Source organism: Abrus precatorius, unplaced genomic scaffold, assembly GCF_003935025.1.
Source record: "Abrus precatorius isolate BTA unplaced genomic scaffold, Abrus_2018 Scaffold7, whole genome shotgun sequence".
Lineage (NCBI taxonomy): Eukaryota > Viridiplantae > Streptophyta > Magnoliopsida > Fabales > Fabaceae > Abrus > Abrus precatorius.
The window spans coordinates 35,876,415-35,897,992 of NW_020874417.1; the positions used below are offsets into that span (position 1 = coordinate 35,876,415).

The window sequence follows — 21,578 nt, forward strand, 5'->3', positions numbered from 1 at the left end:
TCGTGTACACCTATTTTATTACACAACAATTTTTTTAAAAAATTTGGTTCAGAGAGAACCTGTTCAAATTGCACTTTATTTCGATGTTTGTTATTTTTTTTTTGGTTTTAATATATAACAAACAGTTTTTTTTTTCTCAAAATAAACAACATTTATAATCTAACGATGCTAAACATTAAATATACAATAAAACATCAAATAATTAAATTTAATATTAAATACTATTTAATACTCATTTAAACATTTAATATAATATAATAAAAAATTAATCTCTCACTTTCTAACAACATAAATCTAACAATAAGAAACAAACTTCTCTTTTCTTCCTTCAAGGCATAAAAATCAAAAGCAAGCCCAAAGGCTTGTCATGCTTACCTATAAATTTTTGGGTCAAAACCCACAGGAATGGGTCCATCAATTCTGATGTCCAAAAGGATTTAGTCCAAGAGAGCCCACAAGATAAAAAAAAAAGGCAAGTGGGCAACACAATTTGAAACCTTCACAGTCACACGGGTGAATCCGGCAATCAAAACTTCCCCCAAATTTGAATTGGAAACAGCGCCAAAACGCTCTTCGACCCTTTCTACCACTCCCATCGCACACTCAAAACTCCAACAACGCATCGATGTGAAGCAATGTCGGCGATGGAGAAGCACGTCGTGCAGATCTTCGAGAGGACCAAGCGAATCATAGATCAGTCGCGCCAGCAGTGCCATCTTTGGGAGCACCACCTTTTTCCCAAACTCCTCCTCAACGGAATTCCCCCTCCTCCATGGCTCTGCAACTCTTCTCTTCACACTCGTCCCTCAGATCCCCAAGGTAATTAAAGTTCACTGTGACAATCGAAATTCAATTTACATGTTAGGTATCGCTGGTTTTGTGCCTCGCATTGAAATCACGTCTCTCTCTTTTTCTCTTGGTTTTGAAGTAATTTACCTGTGTTATAGTGACATGAAGGACTGATATTCTGCTTCATGGATACCAAAAATGTGGATTCCTTGTCGGTGCTGGTTCACTCTGACTGAGTGATCCTGTTATAGTTGTATATGCGCCCCAACGTCTAAGCCAGTTTTTGTTTGGGAAATTTGATCGTAATTTGTTAACAACAGCATTTTCTATCTCCTTGCAGAGTTAAACAAGGATGAGCTTCTTTCCGAAGTTCTACTTTCGCAACCGCAAGTCGGTGTTCCTTTAGCAGGTCATCATTGCAATCTATACAGCAATCTGGATGCTGTATCTGATGGTGTTCAGTATCCAATTGGTTTGCATGATGAAGGTTGTGATTTAATAAAAGACTGCAACACGGGAGATGGGCTTTCAATTGTGCCAGATTGCTCTGTCAATAATACTGGATGTGCCTCAAGTGGTCCTCCTGAATTGGATTTTGGTGCTGAATCACCTCAGAATCAGTTGGAACCAAGGGTCTCAGGCTGTCACCATGACCCAGCTCTGTCACTGGCAAAGTTGCAAAGGTCAAAGTCGAGGCAGAAGGCTCTGGAGCTACGTAATAGTGCAAGAGCACCCAAACGCTGGTCAAGAGATGATAGTAATGCTGGTGTGTGTGCTGGCACAGTTACAGGTTCTACATCGTCAACTCCACAGGCAGAACATCTAATGGAGTCAGACTGGGTCAAAGATTTTCGTTCCAACATCCAAAGTTGTTCCATGGAAGAAATGGCACGACGTGATTGTGTTACTCAAGAAGACAAGTCTAATTACTCTGGCCGGATAACAAGATCTAAAAGATTCCAAAGGTTAAATTCTTCGAATAATGCTAGTTCTTCTGAATGGGAGGAAGATGGTCCTTTGCCTTATGACTTGAACGAATCACTGGAAATAGTCAATCGGTGTTGTGCTATTACTGGAGGTTGTGGTGTTAAGGAAGCAAATGAAGGAGAGTATCAGAGGAGAGAAGCTGGAAGAAGGGAAAAGAAGAGGTTAACAAAATCTAGAAGTTCTAGCCAGGCAAGATGTATTAAAGAATCGTTTAAGATTGACAACACCTTGAGCAGAGGCAAACGAACTGAAATCTGTGATCTTATGCAACCAATTACTCATGTTGATCAGACGCATTTAAGCAAAGCATCTGATTGTAATGATGGAAGTAGGAGGAATACAATCAACGATCGTGATTTCATCCTCAATAAACAAGAAAGTAACATTCATGTAAAGTCTATCGATAAATCAGCACAATCAAATGAACTTTTAATTTCACAGAATTCACAGAATGTAGCAGAGCCTGTTGTTGGGTCCTTCGGCAGTCAAAAGGATCCTGACTTTGCCGTAGTAAAAACAAAAGATTGTTTAAGTAGAAGCTGTTTGGGAAAGGAATACATAACCAGAGACCCAGAGTCGCAGAATCACCCTGAAGAAGTATTGGATTCTTCGAGATCCAATTCTTGTGTGCAAAATGCTGCCTGCTCTGAATCTGCTGGTAAAAGGTCTCAAAATCTACAGCCTACCGAAATGGTTGCTAGAAGGTCATCTTCAAGTCCAAAGTATTCCAAATTAGATATAGAAATTGCTAGAAATTCTGCAGAGGAGGAGAAAGCTGCAACACTCACTACTTTTAGAAATACAAGGGCTGTGACTACTTGCGCAAAAGAAGGGTCGTTAATCCCAGTGAGTTCTTCCAATTTAGATGGCAAGTCTTTACTTGCAGAATCAGTATACATTGAGACAGCTGTGGATGGGGAGGTCACGAATACCCAAGAAAATATACTATCCGGTACCATTCCCAATGATAATGTCAAGCAGAGATCTGCTGCAACTGGCGAAGTTGATGCTTATTGTGATGGATCAGTTGAAAAAGATTCTAGTGTTAGCCCTAAGGTTGGGCTCAATGTATCAGTCTTGAAGCTTCCCTCTGATGTTGTTATGTCTGTAATGCCTAAGCAACTTGATTTTGATGATGTAGAAGAGACAAGTATGAATGTAATTTGTAGTCCTGATTTGAAAGAGGGCCAAAGGGGAATGTCACCAGAAGAAGAACCTCTGAATTCATTGGAGCCAGTGAATTTAGTAGAAGAGGAAACTTCTCTTGTGCACCAAAGTAAACACAAGTCGTTGGGGGAGATGCATTCAATGGAAATGCAGGAAGTTCTGATCAGAGAAGAGGAGCCTCAGATGAAATATTGTGAAAACCACTTTGAGGAGGAAGATTTAACCAGCTCAGCGCTAAATGCCATGTCACCAATCAAAGAGTTACCCATGGTTCAGAATGATTTCTGCATTCTTAGTTCTTCCTTGATGAATCATTCAACTCCTTCACAAGTTGCAAGTGAAAATTCATCAGGAAGTTTGTCAAAAGAAGCCTTGACTTCCAAATTTGTTTTAGTAAAAGGTAAACTGAAAGATGATGGAAGAAGTACTGGGCTGGCAGATTCTTCTTCTGAAGCAGTTAGTGGAAATGGTCTGCATAAATACACAGACAAAAACATTACCAACATCACAGTTGGGTTCCCATTTGCTGCTCCCATGGATGATATGAATGCTGGCTTAGCACTACAGGGCCAAAATAGCATTTTCTCAGCTCAAGAAGGTGGCTTATTGGGGAACGCACTGCTCAGTGATGGAAAAATCACTGGCTCTTTAAATTACTTTCAGCTTTCCAAAAGTTCCACAGAGAGTTTCACTTATGATGTGGAGCGTCATCATAAAAGAAGGAAGACTGAAATTGAAACACACAAATTTCTACCTGCCACTTCAAACCTCTTGGAAAAGCCGCTTGATTCCACTGACCAAAGACCTAAAAGTAGAAACTTGAGTATTGAGGAAGATATCCCCAGGATTGTCCTAGAAGTTCAACATTTGGCATGTAATCAGGAGGATGATACAAGGCATCAGTTTGTTAGTAACTCAGATGAAATTCAGAACAACAGGAAATGCCAAACAATGGAAGGTTCTTCACTTAAGGCGAGAAGAGAAGAGGTAAGTTATTTCTGTTTCATGTTCTGAAAATATCAAAGATTGGTCTGTGTAAGATTTCTTTTTTTAAGGATTAAATATTGAATACGAGTTTTCTGAATATCTTGCACTGGTGGAGTTGGTGTTAAACAATATTCAGTATCAAATTGTATGTCAGGCATTCTATGTTAAGAACTTTGATTTTATTGCAACTGTCATGCCATCTTGCTTTGGCATAGAAATTGCCAGATTATTTTATTTGATGATCACGGGCTCCTTTGGGGGCTGTTTTAGGTATTTTTTCTGTTCCGAAAAAGGAAATTATGGAACATAGAAAGCAGAATAATTGCAACTTTATTTAAATTTTCTACAAGATTTCCAATAATGTCAATGTGATGTTCCATGAAGAATAGTTCAAAGCGCATCTTGATAAGTTGAAAACTATTTAGGATTACGGGGAAGCAAAAATGAGCTATAATTGTGCCATTTTGGAGCAAAAAATGATATGGCAAAACTGTGTCTTCACAATCAATTTAGGATTTTAGCAAGGATAGAGAACAAAGAAACAGAGGAGAGGGGTGGGAAGAGAAATTAGTTGCTAAAGAATTCAAGCTTAAAACTCAATCTACATGTATTGTGACCAAGGGTTGTGTTCTAGCTTCTAGAGTTCAGAAATGTAATAGAAAACATTTTTTAAAGTTATCTCTGATGGATAAGAAAGCAGTGCCCTCTGAAACTTACATAAAAAATCACTGAAAGAGAAAGAAATTCCCAGAATTAAGAAAAAATCGAGTCAAATGAAAATGAAAAGAGTAAATCTTTATAGATGATAAAATCCTATGCAGTAACTCTAATGAGTAACATCTATGCATTGAATTGTTGTCAATACAAGTTTTACTTTGTTTTCTTCTAACTTCTGTGTTATGTTTGGATGAGGTAATTAAATTATATCATTTAAATTTCTATTATTTTAAATATTTTATTTGGATAGAGTAATTGAATTTCTTTCATTTTAAATATTTTTGTTTGGTTAGAGTAGTTAAATTACTTATATTCTTAAAAAAATAAAATTATTACTATATTTGAAAAAATTAAAAATATGAAATTTAAATTATTAAAATTAACTATAATTAAATAAAAATATGAATGGAACACAATAAATAAAATAAAAACAATTCCAAATTCTCACTAAAATTTCTAAAATTTTAAATTCTTTAAAATTCCTCATCCAAACAACAAATTTTAACCTGAAAAATTATAATTTTTGTCAAAAAATGAATTCACCTGAAATACCTCATCCAAACACACTCTTGATGTCTTTGTTGTTTGAGAATTGGCTGAGCGTAGATGACACACATTTCATGGCAGACGAGCTAGTGGAAAGTTTAATTTAGGATGCAATAGCCATTTAGTGTAGATAAATAATAGTTTTAAGCTACATTAGTATACTTATATAGAAGTGGAAACAGGAAGTGTGAGAAAGGATTGTCGGAGTGGATGGGGAGACATGGATAAGAGAGACCGAAGGGAGAATCCTGAGTTAGTTAATAATACCAATGAATCTTGACAATTATAAGAACAACTTAGGTAAGCTGATATTAATTTAATCTGACATTGTTTCTTTTATCTGGGATTTCTTTATTTACATATGTAAGTATAGAACACTATGCTGTTGTTTGAGCCGTGTAATTCAAACCACATAATGGGAAAAGGTTAGGTTGTTGTTGACTTAAGTGCATATTCTTTTTATTTATTGTTAATATAGGATGGATTGCCTTTCCTGCTAAGAATATCAGAAACTCCAATAATTGGCTAGTTTTTTAGAATATTGTTAGAATAGGGATATAGTTGGTGAGCATTAGTGAAAGGAACAATCTACTGAGAGCTGGATTGTGAATAATCACATTTCAGTCAAAATATGACTTTTGCTATTTATTTAATAGAGTTAGACCTCAAGATATGAGATGTTTTGCTGGATCACTTTATTCTGTCAGGGGCTTGTGTTAAAATACATCTTATTTAGCCAGAATTGCACCAGTAACTGAAAATTTTGCAATCTCTTAATACGTAGGAAAGTGACTATATAGATATATGCATGCAGGTTTATAGGTGTCTAGGTGATAACATTGCCTTTCCATTGTGTTAGAACTTTCTGAATAGTCTGGTTCAATGATTTTCCTGTCAGCAGAAACTTATTTTGGATGGAAGAGACAGATGTGCGGACACCCTTCTGTTGGAAGAGGCTAATATGTCAGGATTTGTTATGGACTCAACATTGAGGTGCAGCATGGATGAGAAGATGGATTCGTGGCATCGTCAGGTTATTTGTGGAGAAGAAAGTGCAGAACTTCTGGCTTGTGTTGAAAGAAACAACTCCAGTAGAAGAATTTATCCAGGAGGAAATCCTAAATTCTCAGATGGTGTGCCTCTTTCTCCAGGAATACAGTGCTTGGATTCGATTGGTACAGATGAAACTTTACCGGAGTTTGAAGGGTTCATTATGCAAACAGATAAAGCACAGCCATGCATTGCTGAGGACCAAATAGAGTTGGAAAAGATGAATCTTCCAAGTAACTCAATAGATTATACATCCCATGGTAAATCTAGGTCCATGCATTCTCCAATGTGCTATTCTTCAACCCCATATAAGTTGCATAACATACCAGAGTTCTGTCAGTCTTTACCTAATGGACTTCTGGAGGGTATAGGTCAAAGGACTTCCCTTCCTCTTAATAATGGGAGTCCACGGTCTCTTTCTGATGGCCAACCAAATTGTATGGGTCATTATACTTCTTCAGTTCAAACTCTTTGGGATCGAATTAATTCAAACTTTGGCAGTTCAGGGAAGCGTAAGAGTTTAAAGCTAGAGCTTCCCTGCATCAGTGAAGAAAATGAAACTGTGGACGAGATTGCTGGTAATCTCCAAAGGGGTATTAGATCAGAAGGAATGACTTCTTCAATTACAAGAGAACCACTAGTGGAGATTATAGATAATCCAAACCCATCTACATCAATTTTACAAGATGATGTATTAACTGGTGGTCGTGAAGATTGTATAAGCACAGAATTTAACCTCAGCGGGACTCGCAATAAGGTAAAAAATAATGTTGACAAACAGAATGGCAACAGGAGAAGATTCATGAGTAAGGGGAAGGAGAATCAGAGTATATCTCTTGGAGCAAATGGTGCCAAGAGGACCACTGAATCAGTCTGCAAAAGGCCCAGTAGGCCAAAGTTATCTGGAAAAGATAGCATGAAACGAGGTACCACATATTCCGAAGTAAAGTCTACATGCAACAATATTGTATCGAACATTTCTTCCTTTATTCCATTAGTTCAACAAAAACAAGCGGCAGTAGGTTTAACAGGTAACTGATCTTATCTTTTTCGTTAGTTACAAAAGATATTTTCTTTTATAAAGATTGTCTTCTTGCAGACTGAAAGTTCATCTTGACAATGTAAGACAAATGATATTTCATTTTGACAATTATTTGAACCTTACTGTGTGAACATGTAGGCAAGAGAGACATTAAAGTGAAGGCCCTGGAGGCTGCTGAGGCTGCCAAGCGTATGGCTGAAAGAAAAGAGAATGAACGCAAGATGAAGAAGGAGGCATTAAGGCTTGAGCGGGAAAAATTGGAACAACAGAACCTAAGGCAGCTGGAGCTGCAGAAGAAAAAGAAGGAGGAAGAAAGAAAGAAAAAGGATGTGCAAATGGCAGCAAAGAAGAGACAGAGGGAAGATGAAGAGAAAAAGGAGAAAGAAAGAAAAAGAAAGCGTGTCAATGACACAAAGAAGCAGCAGCTCGAGCATGAGAAGATACATGCTAAAAAAGAAGAGAGAGAAATACAGGGCCGAGCTACAGTAAAATTTTTATTCTGTCAAGAATTTAGTTTTCTCTCCTCTCTTGATTAAGTAAGGAAAATACTAATACATGGGCTATCTGGTCTTAGGGTGAAGGAATCCAAGAGAACAAGAAATTTATGGATGCTGGAGAAAATCATAAGAACTTGCAAGAGCAAGACAAAAGAGAAGGCAATCTGGAGAAAATTTCTGAAACTGAATCTTTGGCCATCAGGAATTCCGAAGTTCATATAACAAAAGAAAATTGTCCTGAATATTTAGAAACTGTGAATGATTGTGTCAATGATGTAAAGGTAATATTGTTTTTTGTGGCTCTCTTCATACTAGTTTGGTCAAGGCTAGGAGTAATATTTTCTCAACTGTATAGAAATACGTGCTCTTTCTTCTAACAATACGTGATACTTATTTCCTACCCAGTCATATAGTGTCAATTTTTTAATGTAATCTCATACGATAATATCTTTGAAATGCTGTTGTTTCTAATTTATAGGTAATGAGCACTTCTATCAAAGCCACTGAAGATGATGACTTGATCATCAAAAACTCACTTCAAGAGCAAGCATACGAAATCTCTCCGTATAAAGGGTCAGATGATGAAGATGAAGATGAAGATGGCATCCCAAATAATAAGTTTATCCCTTCATGGGCAAGGTTTGTGACTGTTCGAGTTTTTGGAAGTTATTCGTACGGCAAAATTCGTAATTTACTCAATTTTTTTATTTTGTTCTAATTTTTTATTTTGATATTATCTTTTAATTTGTACTATATTTTAGTTCTCTGATTTTTAAATGTCTATTAAATATTTTTTTATTAATTAATACATTAATCAAATAAAAGGAAGAAAAAAAAGACGATGATAGCGATTATTAAGAGATAAGACAGAAATAGTAATTAACAGAATTAAATATCGTTATTAAAAAAGAACATATTTAATTAGTGTTTAAAAGTTAGAGGAATAAAATTATAAAAGATAAAGTACTAATTTTGTTTATTAGTAAACCAAATTTTTGGCGCCATTTCTTAATTATTTGTAGTGTGTGGGGTATTTTATTCAAACTGTAAGAAGGAAAACATGTGTGAAGTTCATGTAAATAATGCCGTAACTGCGGTCCGGTGGTATTTATCGGTTGATGATAGAAGATTATTGATGTTTTGGCTTTTCTATTTACCTGAAACATTTGAGTCTGGTTCCTTTCTGCAGTAAGCGTAGCCTCTCGTTGATTGTTTCTTCCCAGAAAATAGACCCGGAAACGATATTTCCTCCACAAAGTTTTTGTACTATAGCTGAAGGTAATTTTTGAAATTTATTTTGTTGTATATATTAGTTGTCTCTAAATTAACACTAACTGCGTTCTTTTGTAGTTGTGCGTGAAGCTTCAGAAATAGAACACTGATTTTAATAATACGGGATTGTATTAAGGTATGCTGTCTCTTGACACATTGGTATAGGAAGCACCATTCTATTGCCTTTTCCATTCTTTGTTAGCCTAATAGGCAATTCTTCAGAGTCAATAATTTGTTTTCATAAAATCTGTTTGGAGACCACGTAAATAATATTGCCGTTTTTATAAGGGTCACTTTATGTGCTCGCATTTATGAATTTTTGCAGTGATACTAATTATTTTATGCTACATTAGTATATAAGTTTGACTTTGACAATTGATCAATTTGGTAAAACAATCATTTTTCAACTTTAATCATTATGCAGCACGTTATATTTTCTTATCGGTTAAAATTTTATACATTGCACACAATATACTTTCCATTATAAAAAGCATCTAAGGAAGGCAGCAAAACTAATTTAGGGCGTATATATATCTGACAATATATTCACTAGTTCTGCTCTGCTTTATTGCTTGTGGCAGATTTTTGAAGAGTTCGTGAAGAATACACTGCACAGCATCTACCCGCCAACATAGTGTGCAAAAACGGCTAATTAGATCTTCTGATGCACCCTCAAGTCTGCTGCTTCTAGCGGTTCCCTTTTGTACAGTTGAATCATTAGAAAGCTAGTATGTATATAAGAGATTCCCGCTTTCTCTCTCTTTTTATCCCTCTTGTAGTGAAGCACGGACCGCTATCTTTCAAAACGAAGACGGTGCTCATGGTCTAAAAGATCAGCTTTGAGGATGTATCATGTATAACATAATTCTTAGGTGCTACCATCCAGTTTTAAATATTCAAATTTAGATAATATTTTATTTTAGATCAAACATGTACAATTGTACTCTTCATCTTTTAAATTTAGATAATATAAAAATTTTAAAATTTCTACGTAACTTCATTGCCAGTCTGGGTGTTTTCAGGGCTAATAACTTTCTGCAATGCACTCTACAGTGGCCGAGATTTAAGAATATCAGTCAGTTGTGAGAAGTTCACAGTTTCTTTCGGATTAAGGAAGGATACTTTGCAAGCCATGGTTCTCAGGTGAAAGGTCCGAAGTCCGGCAGTAGTAATAGTTATAAATCAAATGGAAGAATTGGAACAGAAGAATCAGCTGACAGATGAAAATGTATGATTCCTGTAAAACTTAGTGGGAGTATCTCCCCTCCTGAACGGTCAAAAGAAAAATGTATTTTCCTGTGGGTTAAAAAATATCTATGATGACCAGCGAATGAGAAGCATGATTTCACCACAATAAAAGGAACAAGACATTATGGGTTTTGTGCAATGACAGATCGTAAGAGTTCTTTGCCTATATATCCCTTAAACTGTAGGCTGCAGTGTCGTATAAAGTAACAGAAAAGTGCTCGGTTATCATGCTCATCATTAGCCTGTTCCAACACGTTTCATCAAAACATGTTTTCACAAATATTGCTGATCTTCGATAGCACTACTCAATTATTGCAGCCAACTCCAAAGACCGAAATCCATTCCCCCACAATGAAATTCCTGCCCATGATAAGTGCAAGGTGCCTTGGTAACTGAGGCTGTTCTCTTACATGCCCAACTTAACACTCCAAACCAACCCTGACCTCTCCCTTCGTAATTTACGACAAACTGAAATAAACCATTTGCATAAAAAAGGTGCCCATGCCGTATAAAGCAGATGGATTGGTTATAACCAACGTCATATTAATCACCGCACCTTTCCAATGAAGTAACTCAAACGCAGTTGAAAATGAAACTCGCGTTACCTGGAGTAAATAAAATAGAAATATATATCACAACTTCACCAAAACCCTCCACAAGAACACAACCCGTCCTTAAAGTGGTGAAAACGGTTTATATCTCGAACAATGATCCCCCTCCTTGTAAACTTGGATGTAAGTTTCATAAAATTGTGGCAATCACCACAAATTCTGAGGTTTTTCATAATCCTTATTGGAATATCACTAGGCAAACACATCAATCCAAAGGTAATAGCGAGCTTCTCACTGTGGTGCCTCAAAAGCATTTGTTTTCCACTCTCTTCCACATCGTGCAGTTCAATATTGGTATCAACCTTGTAATTCAGTTTCTTCAAATCTTCCACCAAATTATCCAACTTAGCATAAATCTCATTGATCTGTGGATGATTTCTCTCGCCAACAGTAAATGAGTGAATCTTATTCTTAATTTCAATCCAACTTGTACCCTTCTCCTTCCTCACATCACTCTCTCTGATAACCTTTCTTACTCTTGCAACTTCTTCCCACTTTTTGTTTGCAGCATATATATTTGCTAGCAAGATGTGGTTTCCTGCATTGTTAGGCTCCATTTCAAACAGATGCTTCGCTGCAATCTCAGCAAACTCAATGTTGCCAGAATTTCTACAAGAGGCTAAAAGTGAACCCCACATAGAACTAGTTGCTTTAAATGGCATTCTTTCTATCAAATCATAAGCCTTTTGAACCAGTCCTGCTCTACCAAGAATATCAATCATACATGAATAGTGAAGGACACGGGGTGAAATATTGTGCTGTCTAACCATGAGATCAAAATACTTGTGTCCTTCTTCATGCAAACCCATATGACTGCATGCATTTAGTACAGATACATATGTTACATCATCAGGAAAGAACCCTCTCTGCTGCATTTTTTCAAATAAGATCATAGCCTCTGTTGCACAAGCATGTTTAGCAAACCCAGAAATCATTGCATTCCACAAAACAATGCTCCTAATCTCCACACCTTGAAACACAAGGTAAGCTTCTCTTATGCAGCCACATTTGGCATACATGTCTATAAGAGAGGAAGTAACGTAAACGTTTGAAGCAAATCCATACTTGCATGACATGGCATGCACTTGCTTCCCTTCCATCAAAGTTGCCAGGCCTGCACAAGCACAAACAGCAGATGATATCATAAATGGGTCCTGGTCAAAACCCATTAACTGAGCATTGTGAAAAAGCAGCAAAGCCTCCTCATGAAACCCATTTTGCACGAACCCTGATATCATTGAAGTCCATGTAACAGCATTCTTTTCAGGCATACTCTCAAATATCTGACATGCATCTTTTATTAAAGAGCACTTGGCATAGACATGGACCAAAGCAGTTCCAACAAAACAATTTGAATCTATGGCAGCCTTAATTGATAAAGCATGCAACTGCATGCACTCACTTATTGCACATTTGAAGGCACATTCACATAAAACACTGGAAATGGTAAATTCATTGAACTCGGTTCCCTCTCTTTGCATTTGAATTAAAAGTGTGAGAGCTTCCTGCTCTTCTGCATTCTGGGTAAGTGCTCCAATCATTGTGTTCCATGAAACTAGGCTTTTCACTGGCATTTCATCAAATTTTTTGCGAGCATTGTCAACCAAAGAACATTTAGAGTACATGTTAATTAGCATATTTGACGTCAAAATGTCCATTTCCAAGCCAACATGAATAATCTGGGCATGGCATGCCCTTCCTCCCATAGATGATCTTGCTTTTGCACATAACTGCAAAACATAGTGTAAAATTTCCACACGAGTAGAATCAGCATTCACGGGAACAACTTTCTCAACCTTTAAGGGTTTGGCCTCAGAAATAACAGATAATCTCCTAAAATGAATGGCATAACAATTACAGAATCTCTCGCATCTTCTTAAGGTTTTCATGTCATCATAGAGAGAGAGCAAAGGGAAACCATATGTCTCGCAATTGTGTTTGGTACAAATGAGAGAATTATCCTTTTATCTTGAAAACTTTAGTTGAGAGTATTTGATTTCATAAAATATATTTTATTCTTATTTTAAATTATAAAATAATTATCTTCTTTATTTTCTCTTATTTTTTGTTTTAAGAATTTATACAGAAATAATAAAATACAAATCTTAAAAATAAAATAATAATTGATTATTAAAACAAAAAATAAAAAATATGTCTTAAACCCAATCGGCCTTATTTTTTGGGTCTTTACTTTGCACGTGTGAGTTATGGTCTCGATCCGCGTCTGACATTGGGCCCTTTGGTGATATATGGGCCTTACCATTCAGGTCATTTAAAAGCACAAATTTAAGGTCCGAAAAGTGAAAAAGTTCAAGCCCATATGTAGATTAATTCCATTGGCCCAAAAAGGATATAATCAATTTGCTCCAACTCTTTTTCCATTTGAGAGAAGCTAATCACAGTACATATCACTAATATGGCGGCTAAATCTGGTTCAGATATACCTTTCAGAACGTTTGCTCTCTTTTTATACTTCACAGCACAAATATTGACATTCTCCTTGTTACATTGATAAACTGAGGAAAAGAAATCAAAGGATAAAATATTATAAAAATATGGGTGTACCTAAGAGACCTTTTCTCTCACCTCATCATTGACATTCTCCATTTCTTCTATTTGATTTAGTGAATATATATATATATATATATATATATATATATATATATAAGGTTAGCCAATGAATCACATATTTTATGCGCTCACTGAATCCATACACGGCACGATAGCTACATAATTTCATGGCAAAGTGACAATTGTAAAACAGGAAAAAGAGATATCTACAATACACAAAAATGAAAAAGAAAGTGTATGGTGTGTGGACCTCACACACTATTATTATTAAAGTTTGAGTAGACAAATGCACCAACCCATCCTCAATCACACGAGTCTTTAACTCCCACACTAAGTACTACTTGGCTTGGTTGAATTCTCACAGTCATATGCAAGTTGCTTTGAATTCTATTGAACAAGTCTTTTCATATGATCAACCATATCTTAACTAACTAAAAGATGAAACAAAGAAACAAACACGAGATACCCAACCCATCATTCATTTATAAAAGACATTTCTCTCTCTCAACCTCAATCCCTTTTTCTCATATACCTCTTTTTGGGATGTACTTCAATAAAATGCAAAAAATATTAAGACATAGGAGCTGCAAGTTGATGTGAGAATGAATATATTATATCTTGAGTGAGTTAATTCCTGTTTGGTTTCTTGATAAGATCTTTTCAGCTGGTCCTACTTCTTGACAAGTTTGTCTTCACATGTTGCATGAGAGCAGAAAGAAATCTTTTGCAATAAAGAAAGAAAAGGACTTGAAATTACAAGTAGAGTATGAGAATAATAAACACAAGAAGAGGAAAGAGAAAATGCTGCAGGATATAGGAATGGAACCTATTCAATTTCCATGACCCAAATCACATCATCTAGGAAAACATGAAGTGGACACATTACGTTAAGTAGAAAAAATAAAGGGTAAACATATGAAAACAGTAAGGTAAAGTGTTGTCCTGGACAATACTACAATAGTATGTCCAAGGAAAATATAAAATATTAAATACAATTTGTGCTTTTCATTTGTTCATTAGATAAGAGTGTTGGGGGACTGACTTTCGGCATTGAACTTGTCCTTTTGACCCAGAATCCAATTAGTGGAAATAACCAATTACAATGGGAAATGGGAATCCATGTCCGTTGACTGTTTTAGATGCTTTGAACAGTGAACACTGTTTATCCCAACTGATCCAAAAATTAAAATGAGAATTCCCCCCCAACTTTGAGTATGATCTTATCCCATCCACCGCTTCTTATTACAATGAAGATAGTCGAAAAAGAAGTATGAGAAACATTAAGTCAAGGATGCTGACTCCGATTTTGCATGTCACTTTACTAGAAAAAGGTTTTCATATTTATTTAAAGTCACAGCTTCATTGAAAAATCTTGACATGCCAATTGAAAAAGAAAATGAATAAAAAAACAAAGAAGAGAGTCTTTATATGCACACAAAAACAACACTTCCAATTAGTAGTCTTCACATCAACTAAAAAGTCCCTTGATCTCTTCCAATAACTCGCAACATGAATGGAATATTGAGGTGGATTACTCTATGGGCATTAGAATTGTCCTCTCTTCTTTTCATGCAAGGTTGATTTCATTTATATCCTTCTCCTCACTTGGAATCTTTCCCTTTGTTCTTTTTCATTGTTGAAGTTACAGTGGGATGGAATAGCAGACATTAATGCAGCTTCAAAATAATAAAAGATGCCACCGCCCAATATACATAAATGGGACCGTGAAAGAGAAATCAAGGATGGAGAAGAATGAAAAAGTAATTAGGACCCAAAAAGAATAAAAGGGGCAAGGCAACTTAGAGCAAAATAAATGGCACAGTAGACAAAGAGGGTTCAATTAGGATCCAAAAGAAAACATGATGCCAACATATAGGCCCATAATATTTTGTCCATATGCTTATTTTGTCAATTAGAGACCACTATCATCCAACTAGCAAAGTTAGATAAGGCGTGGGCGTGATGATTTGGTAGATTTCTGTTGAGCTTTTCTTTGTTCCTATTTTTAATTCAGCAGTTACATATGAAGTTTACTAGTTAATTGCCACTGTGAAACTTAATATGTAAGGTGACCAAGATTGGACTGAAAAGACATAATATAATGAAGAATTCATATTTTATAGATTTATTTCCGTGGGCGGTAATAGATTGTATGTGTGTGTGGAGTAATTGGACAGAAGAATTAGTGGATCATTTGGTGAATGAAACAAGAAGAGCCAATAGATCATCTTGTTCATGATATGCATCCCTCATTCAACTTCCTTTCTTGTTTATTATGTTCATTCTTCAAGATTGTGGTTTATAGCGCACACACTGATTTAGTTGAAAAATCTCCACACTATGATTGAAGGAGTCACATATCATTAGGGATGCAGAAAGTTAGAATACAAATGTGTCTAAAAGTTGATTTAGTTCATACTTTTCTTTTCTTTTTCTTTTCCTTTTTCTTCTTCTTCTTTTTTTTACATTATATAATCTTTTTCGGCCAGTAGTGCCCACCCAGTGGCATTTTCAGCCAGTCAGTCCATCACGTGACAGTTATTTTTATTTTAAATTATACTATTTATATAAATACTTTTATAATATTTTTTTTACAATATTAATTATATTATCTGAGACCTCTCTCTCTCTCTTGATATCCCTTCTTTTAATATATAAAAAATTATATGAATGTATTTTTGTTTTGCATAATAAGTTAATAAGGTATTAAATTAATACGAAAAATATTTTTAAGGAACATGATAATTACTTTTCCTAATAATGTCTCGGTCTCAATTTCTGCCCATGACATTGTTATAAGATAAATAAAAAATTTTGAGAACATTAATATTGTCCCATAAAAAATTAAGTCGAAATATTTAGTGCCTGGTGGCACTGCAAAGTAAACTTGTGGTTTATAAATCTGAATTAACAAGGCTTACTTATTTATGTCAAGAAAAAGAATTATATATTGTTTATACATTTTTATAATGCATTTCGCGTATCTCTCTTTGTTATATATTTATTGTAAAAAATATATAAATAAAATTTTGCTTTATGAGAATTCTATATCTTTAATTTAAATGAATTGTAGATTAAGATGCAAGCCTCCTTTATACAGTTCTTTGAAATAAAATAATAGCACGAAAACAGAAGTGTCGAATAGACAAGTTCAAATTAAGAAAACTATGTAGGATCCAACCTGCCTTAGACACAAGAAAGCTTGATTTACGAATGCTTGTCATGACTAACAAGATGTGACACCACAATAGAAGATAAACGGGACTTCATATTCTTTGTCAAATTACAATTACAGCATGCTAATCCTTGGATTCTCCATGCTTTTAATTAATTTCCAAAACTTATGTTAATGATGAATGAATCAACACCAATTATTACAAGGCAGCATTATGTATCCCTTTAATATTTCTTTTTTTCAGAATGACGTCATGCTACTTTGTGTCAATTTTTTTTTGTTGGGGACTGCTTTGTGTCGTATTAAGTGCCTTTTTCCCACTGAAATAGACCCGATATCACAGCACAGTGGTCCTTTCAGATAAACTTCCAAATGCCATTTAATTATCCTCGCAAAGATCAAGAAATTTTGCAGAACCACAATTTGAGTTAATGAAGCACCATCGTTTTCTTTCAAGTTAGGTGTTAGAAGTCAGAGAGTTGTTAGGGTGCAAAAACCGAGTTTTTTTTTTAATTTCTATTTTCGTTTTGGGGGATATAAGCAGAGAATTTACAAAAGAGATCACATACCTAAGCCGCTTTTAAACTATACAGTTCGCCAGTTCTACAAAAGTTGCAGCCTAATCTAGTTAGGTAATACCCTGTTACATTAATATGCATTCCACATAATTCTCCCTCCCCAAATCCTAGTTAAGTTGTTCTCAAAAAGGTTGAAGTCATTTTGACATAAAATTAAAAAAACATAAATGAAAGATTATGTATCTACACTTTGGAATTTTGGTCCTCAGTGTCTTTTGGTTCCACGTGGATTTCCCCATTCTTTTGAGTCAAAGAACCATCTCCTTCAGCGTCAAAGCTAGCATGTACACTGTAAAAGACATAGAAAAGCACAGCAACAGCCGAAAAGAATCCAAATCGGACATAGGATGGCCCATCTAGTGATCCCAACAGAAACACATTCAGAAAGATCGATATGGAGGGTATCCATGGCATGAATGGGACACCCCAAAATTCAGGCTTTCGAACTTGAGGAACCATGCAATGGAAAAGTTGTAATATTACAATCGAAATAACACCACAAGCACCGAGGATCCCTGCCTTCGCCCTTCCTGTGGGTACATATTTCCAAATAAGGGTGAAGATGATGGCGGTAAAGGAAAATGAGAAGAGGAAGGACAATGTAGGCCATGGATTGGTTGTCCCTGCAGCCACATAGCGTCTATAGATCACGGCATTTGCCACCATGTAAAAGACAAAGAGGGTACCAATAGACACCAGATTAAGAAGGACATCAAGGTCAGTGAAAAGGGCTATTGCTGCTGTGAAGATCCCTGAAAAGGAGATAATATGCGGATTTGAGAAAACTGTGACCCAAGAAATGCACAATCATTTTCATGCTACCACTCAAAAAGCCTAGAGGGGGAGAGGAAAAGGAATTTTAGAAATAACAGATTGTGCAAAGTCAAAACGCACCACAAAGCATAAAATCAAGGAAATCCAATAATCCATCATTGAGGCCAACTTGAACTAGCTACACAAAGAGCTAAGGTCATGATCAGTCAATGATTCCAACCAAGGGGAATATATTACTCATCAAATAGTGGGGGTCGAATCAATAAAAACCACCAATTCTTCTATGTGAAATGCTTTGTTATTCTTCTAATGGGTTGTAAAGGCAAATAGGGTGTCGCGTTCAGAAGCCTATATTAATTTACATCAGGGAGTGATTCACATCTTTCCATCCTAAGCCACACAGCAATACCCTAAGCACAGTTGTCCCAGTCCTTCTATCCATGTATATCTAGTCAAGATACTGTTTATCGAACGCGTGATTCCAAGCTGCACCATGTAAAGGACGAGATAGACGCACATATCATACGAGGGGACCACATTATTATACAAAAAAATATGATAAAACACGTTATAGGCACAGCCGCTAGAGATCATGTGATACCCATATGTGTTAACCTTTTCCCCCAAGCACTGTTTTGGAGTACGTTACCCACTTTCACTCTCGAATACACTTTCTGATAAAAATAATGCCACTACAATAGAACTATGGGTTTCTCACAATTATCTATGTGAAAGGATGCATCTGACCCCTCTCTTTACTTTTTCTTTTCTTTTGTTACAAGAAGTGTTACTCGCACAAAGCCAATTTACACTTTACACACTTCTTCCGCACATAGCCTCGTGTTTAATTGAAAAATCAGCTTACCTACTAAAACCATTTTATTGAAAAAAGCAAGAATCCCAGTTTTTCTCACGCCAAACATAAGCGGAGGGCCATCGGCAAGCAATAGAAACTGCTATCAAAATCTTGAACGTCGATTCACATGCATTTATTGCGCTTAAAAACATCCACCTACCTCACCCTCGGTAACGCACAAAAAGATATAGATAAGTTTCAATCTCCTTCATTATCAAGGTGACAATGTATCAAGAGAATCACTGCATACCCGCATTCACATTAGTGAAGAAATATTACCCTTTTATCACAGAACCCAACAAAGAAAACCACACAAGTTCCTCCATCACACCTCAGCCAAAGACTTATATTAGGGAAAGTGGGTCCCCCTTCCATTGCCAACAGTGACAAGAGACATCAAAATCACTCAACATTCATCAATACGAATCTTAAGGAGGAAAACAAAAACAAGAAGAAGAAGAAGAGATGACATGCAGAAGGGATGACAAATAAAAAATATTAGAACGATGAATGAAATAGGGAAGAGGTGGCATACCAAGAAAGGCGGAGGCGTTGACAGGAGTAGAGGTGTTGGGGTGGACCCTAGCGAACCAAGCAGGGACCACATTCGAGCGTCCTATGACGCACATGTAACGAGCTTGACCCAACATCGCCACCAACAATGATGTCAGTATCCCAAAGCTGGCCCCCACTCCTATCACCCGCGACACCCACCCCCAGCCGTCTGATTTCCCACTGAACGCCGCCGAAAACGCCGCTTCCCCATCCATCTGCATTCAGCCCATTCTCACACATCATTCGTACAACTAACACACCCTCAAAATTCAACTTCAGTCTTTTCAATTAATATACACTCCTCTACTAATGTATATCTACAAATCACAATCCTACCAATATTTATCAAATATCAATTACATCCAACATTTATTATTTATTTTAAATTTTGCATAACAAACAAAAAATGTAAATAATAATATTATCATTAAATTGTGAATCAATTAGCATTAGTACCATATCATAAGGAAGAAGCATAGACATTGAAGCTGCCATCAGACAATAAAGAACCGTAACGATCACCACCGATCCTGACACGCCAACCGGAATATCCTTAACAGGATCCTTAACTTCCTCGGCCATCGTCGAAACGGCGTCGTACCCGATGTAACTCAAGTAAACTGCCGCTGCACCTTTGAACACACCCGCAGCACCGTGCGGAAAGAACCCTGATGGGTTTTCCGGATGACCCGGTTCTGTCAAGTTCTTCCTATTCCCTTTCCAGAATCCAACCGTTATCACGAATACAATGAATATTATGTGCAACGCCGTCAGAATCATGTTCATCACAGAACTCTCTCTGGTGCTAAACATACAAACAGGCACAATCATCCAAAGTTAGTCAAATTTAAGACACATTCAAAAAGGCGCTTTAGTTTTGTAAATTGTGAGTGTATAAGGCTGTGAAGTGTGAACCAACCTGTAGCAGATAAAGAGCGTGATGAGTAAAACCACGGCCACCGCAACGATGTCTATCTGGTTGAAGCCGTGTGGAAGGGAAGGCACCGTGATCCTCCATTTCGCGGAGGAGATGCCGATTGCGGAGCCTAAGTAAGCCGTGAAGCCTCTCGACACGGCGGCATTTGACAGCACGTAGTCCACAATGAGGTTCGCACCAGTCAGAAAAGCTGCGAATTCGCCTGCAAAAAGACATCTACTAAGTGAGAAAACAACAGAAAGAGAACGAAAATGGGAACAGAAGGGGCGAAACGGACCGAAGGTGACGCGGAGGTAGCTGAATGCGCCGCCGGCGACGGGCATGTCGACGGCAAACTCGGTGTAGCAGAAGGCAGAGAGGAGGGCACAGAGGCCGGCAATGGCGTAGGAGAGGATGACGGCAGGGCCAGCATAGAGGCGGGTGGCGTTGCCGGTGGTGACAAAGACGCCGGCGCCTACCATTCCACCGAGGCCTAAACCCACAAGGTCAAACCAGCGGAGAGTCTTTCGCATGTTGGCACCGGAGCGGGCGCGGACACGGCTCATCTCTTCGTATGAGGTGGAGACGGAAATGGCCCGGCGAGCAAGCCGAGAGGGAGTGAAAGAGACGGCTCGGAGGTAGGCGCGGAAACTCGAAAATGATGACTCCATTGCGGCTTCTATTATGGATGTATTGAATAGAATTGTTTTCTCAGTGCCTTATGTTATGTAAGAGAGAAAGCTCTTTTATAACCTCTCATACTGCTATATTGTTGAGTACAGTAACTGTACTGGTCAAGTTTATAAGTTATAAATCATAATGCCATGTCCTTGATACCCTATTACCGGATATGATGATCTGAAATCGACTTTATTCAGATATTCGATGCAGGTATATAAAAAAAAAATTTCATGCACACATTTTTGCGGATAAAAAAGTAATATATAAAAAAAAATTAACTTAAATATGTTAATTATTATAATTTTTAAAAAAATTATACTATATCATGTTGTCCAGATTAAAAAAATTATACAAATTTTGATGTATCAATTTCTAAATCTGAAAATAATTTTAGGACTGATATTTATTTTGTGATTAGTTAAGGTTACCTGCTTCTATAATTTAATTGGCTAAGTTTTTGGTTTTGTTGTGAAAAGGATAGTTTTTTAGTTAGGTTATGCGCTTTTTCCACTAACTGGCCATTGATTGTAGTTTCTTGTTTCTTGCAATTTTTTTCTTT

At 36.6% G+C, this 21,578-nt stretch overlaps 3 protein-coding genes across 3 annotated transcripts; 1 reads left to right on the forward strand and 2 right to left on the reverse strand.

The window, feature by feature from the left end:
- The first annotated feature begins 644 nt into the window (after positions 1-644).
- LOC113871910 lies at positions 645-9,643 on the forward strand. Its single transcript, XM_027509002.1, has 8 exons — positions 645-819; positions 1,130-3,930; positions 6,095-7,274; positions 7,424-7,770; positions 7,860-8,063; positions 8,261-8,421; positions 8,972-9,060; positions 9,636-9,643. Exons 1-8 carry the CDS (start codon positions 645-647, stop codon positions 9,641-9,643), a joined length of 4,965 nt encoding a protein of 1,654 aa, XP_027364803.1.
- Positions 9,450-12,891, reverse strand: LOC113873336 (pentatricopeptide repeat-containing protein At5g04780, mitochondrial). The gene has a single exon (XM_027511415.1). It carries the CDS (start codon positions 12,800-12,802, stop codon positions 10,943-10,945), a length of 1,860 nt encoding a protein of 619 aa, XP_027367216.1. The 5' UTR covers positions 12,803-12,891; the 3' UTR covers positions 9,450-10,942.
- Positions 12,892-17,289: 4,398 nt separating this feature from the next.
- On the reverse strand, positions 17,290-21,036 carry LOC113873397 (cationic amino acid transporter 7, chloroplastic-like). The gene is made up of 5 exons (XM_027511498.1): positions 20,637-21,036; positions 20,342-20,561; positions 19,879-20,227; positions 19,403-19,637; positions 17,290-17,989 (listed from the first exon to the last, which is right to left on the reverse strand). The coding sequence occupies exons 1-5, from the start codon at positions 21,007-21,009 to the stop codon at positions 17,421-17,423; spliced, it is 1,746 nt and encodes a 581-aa protein (XP_027367299.1). The 5' UTR covers positions 21,010-21,036; the 3' UTR covers positions 17,290-17,420.
- Positions 21,037-21,578: the final 542 nt, after the last annotated feature.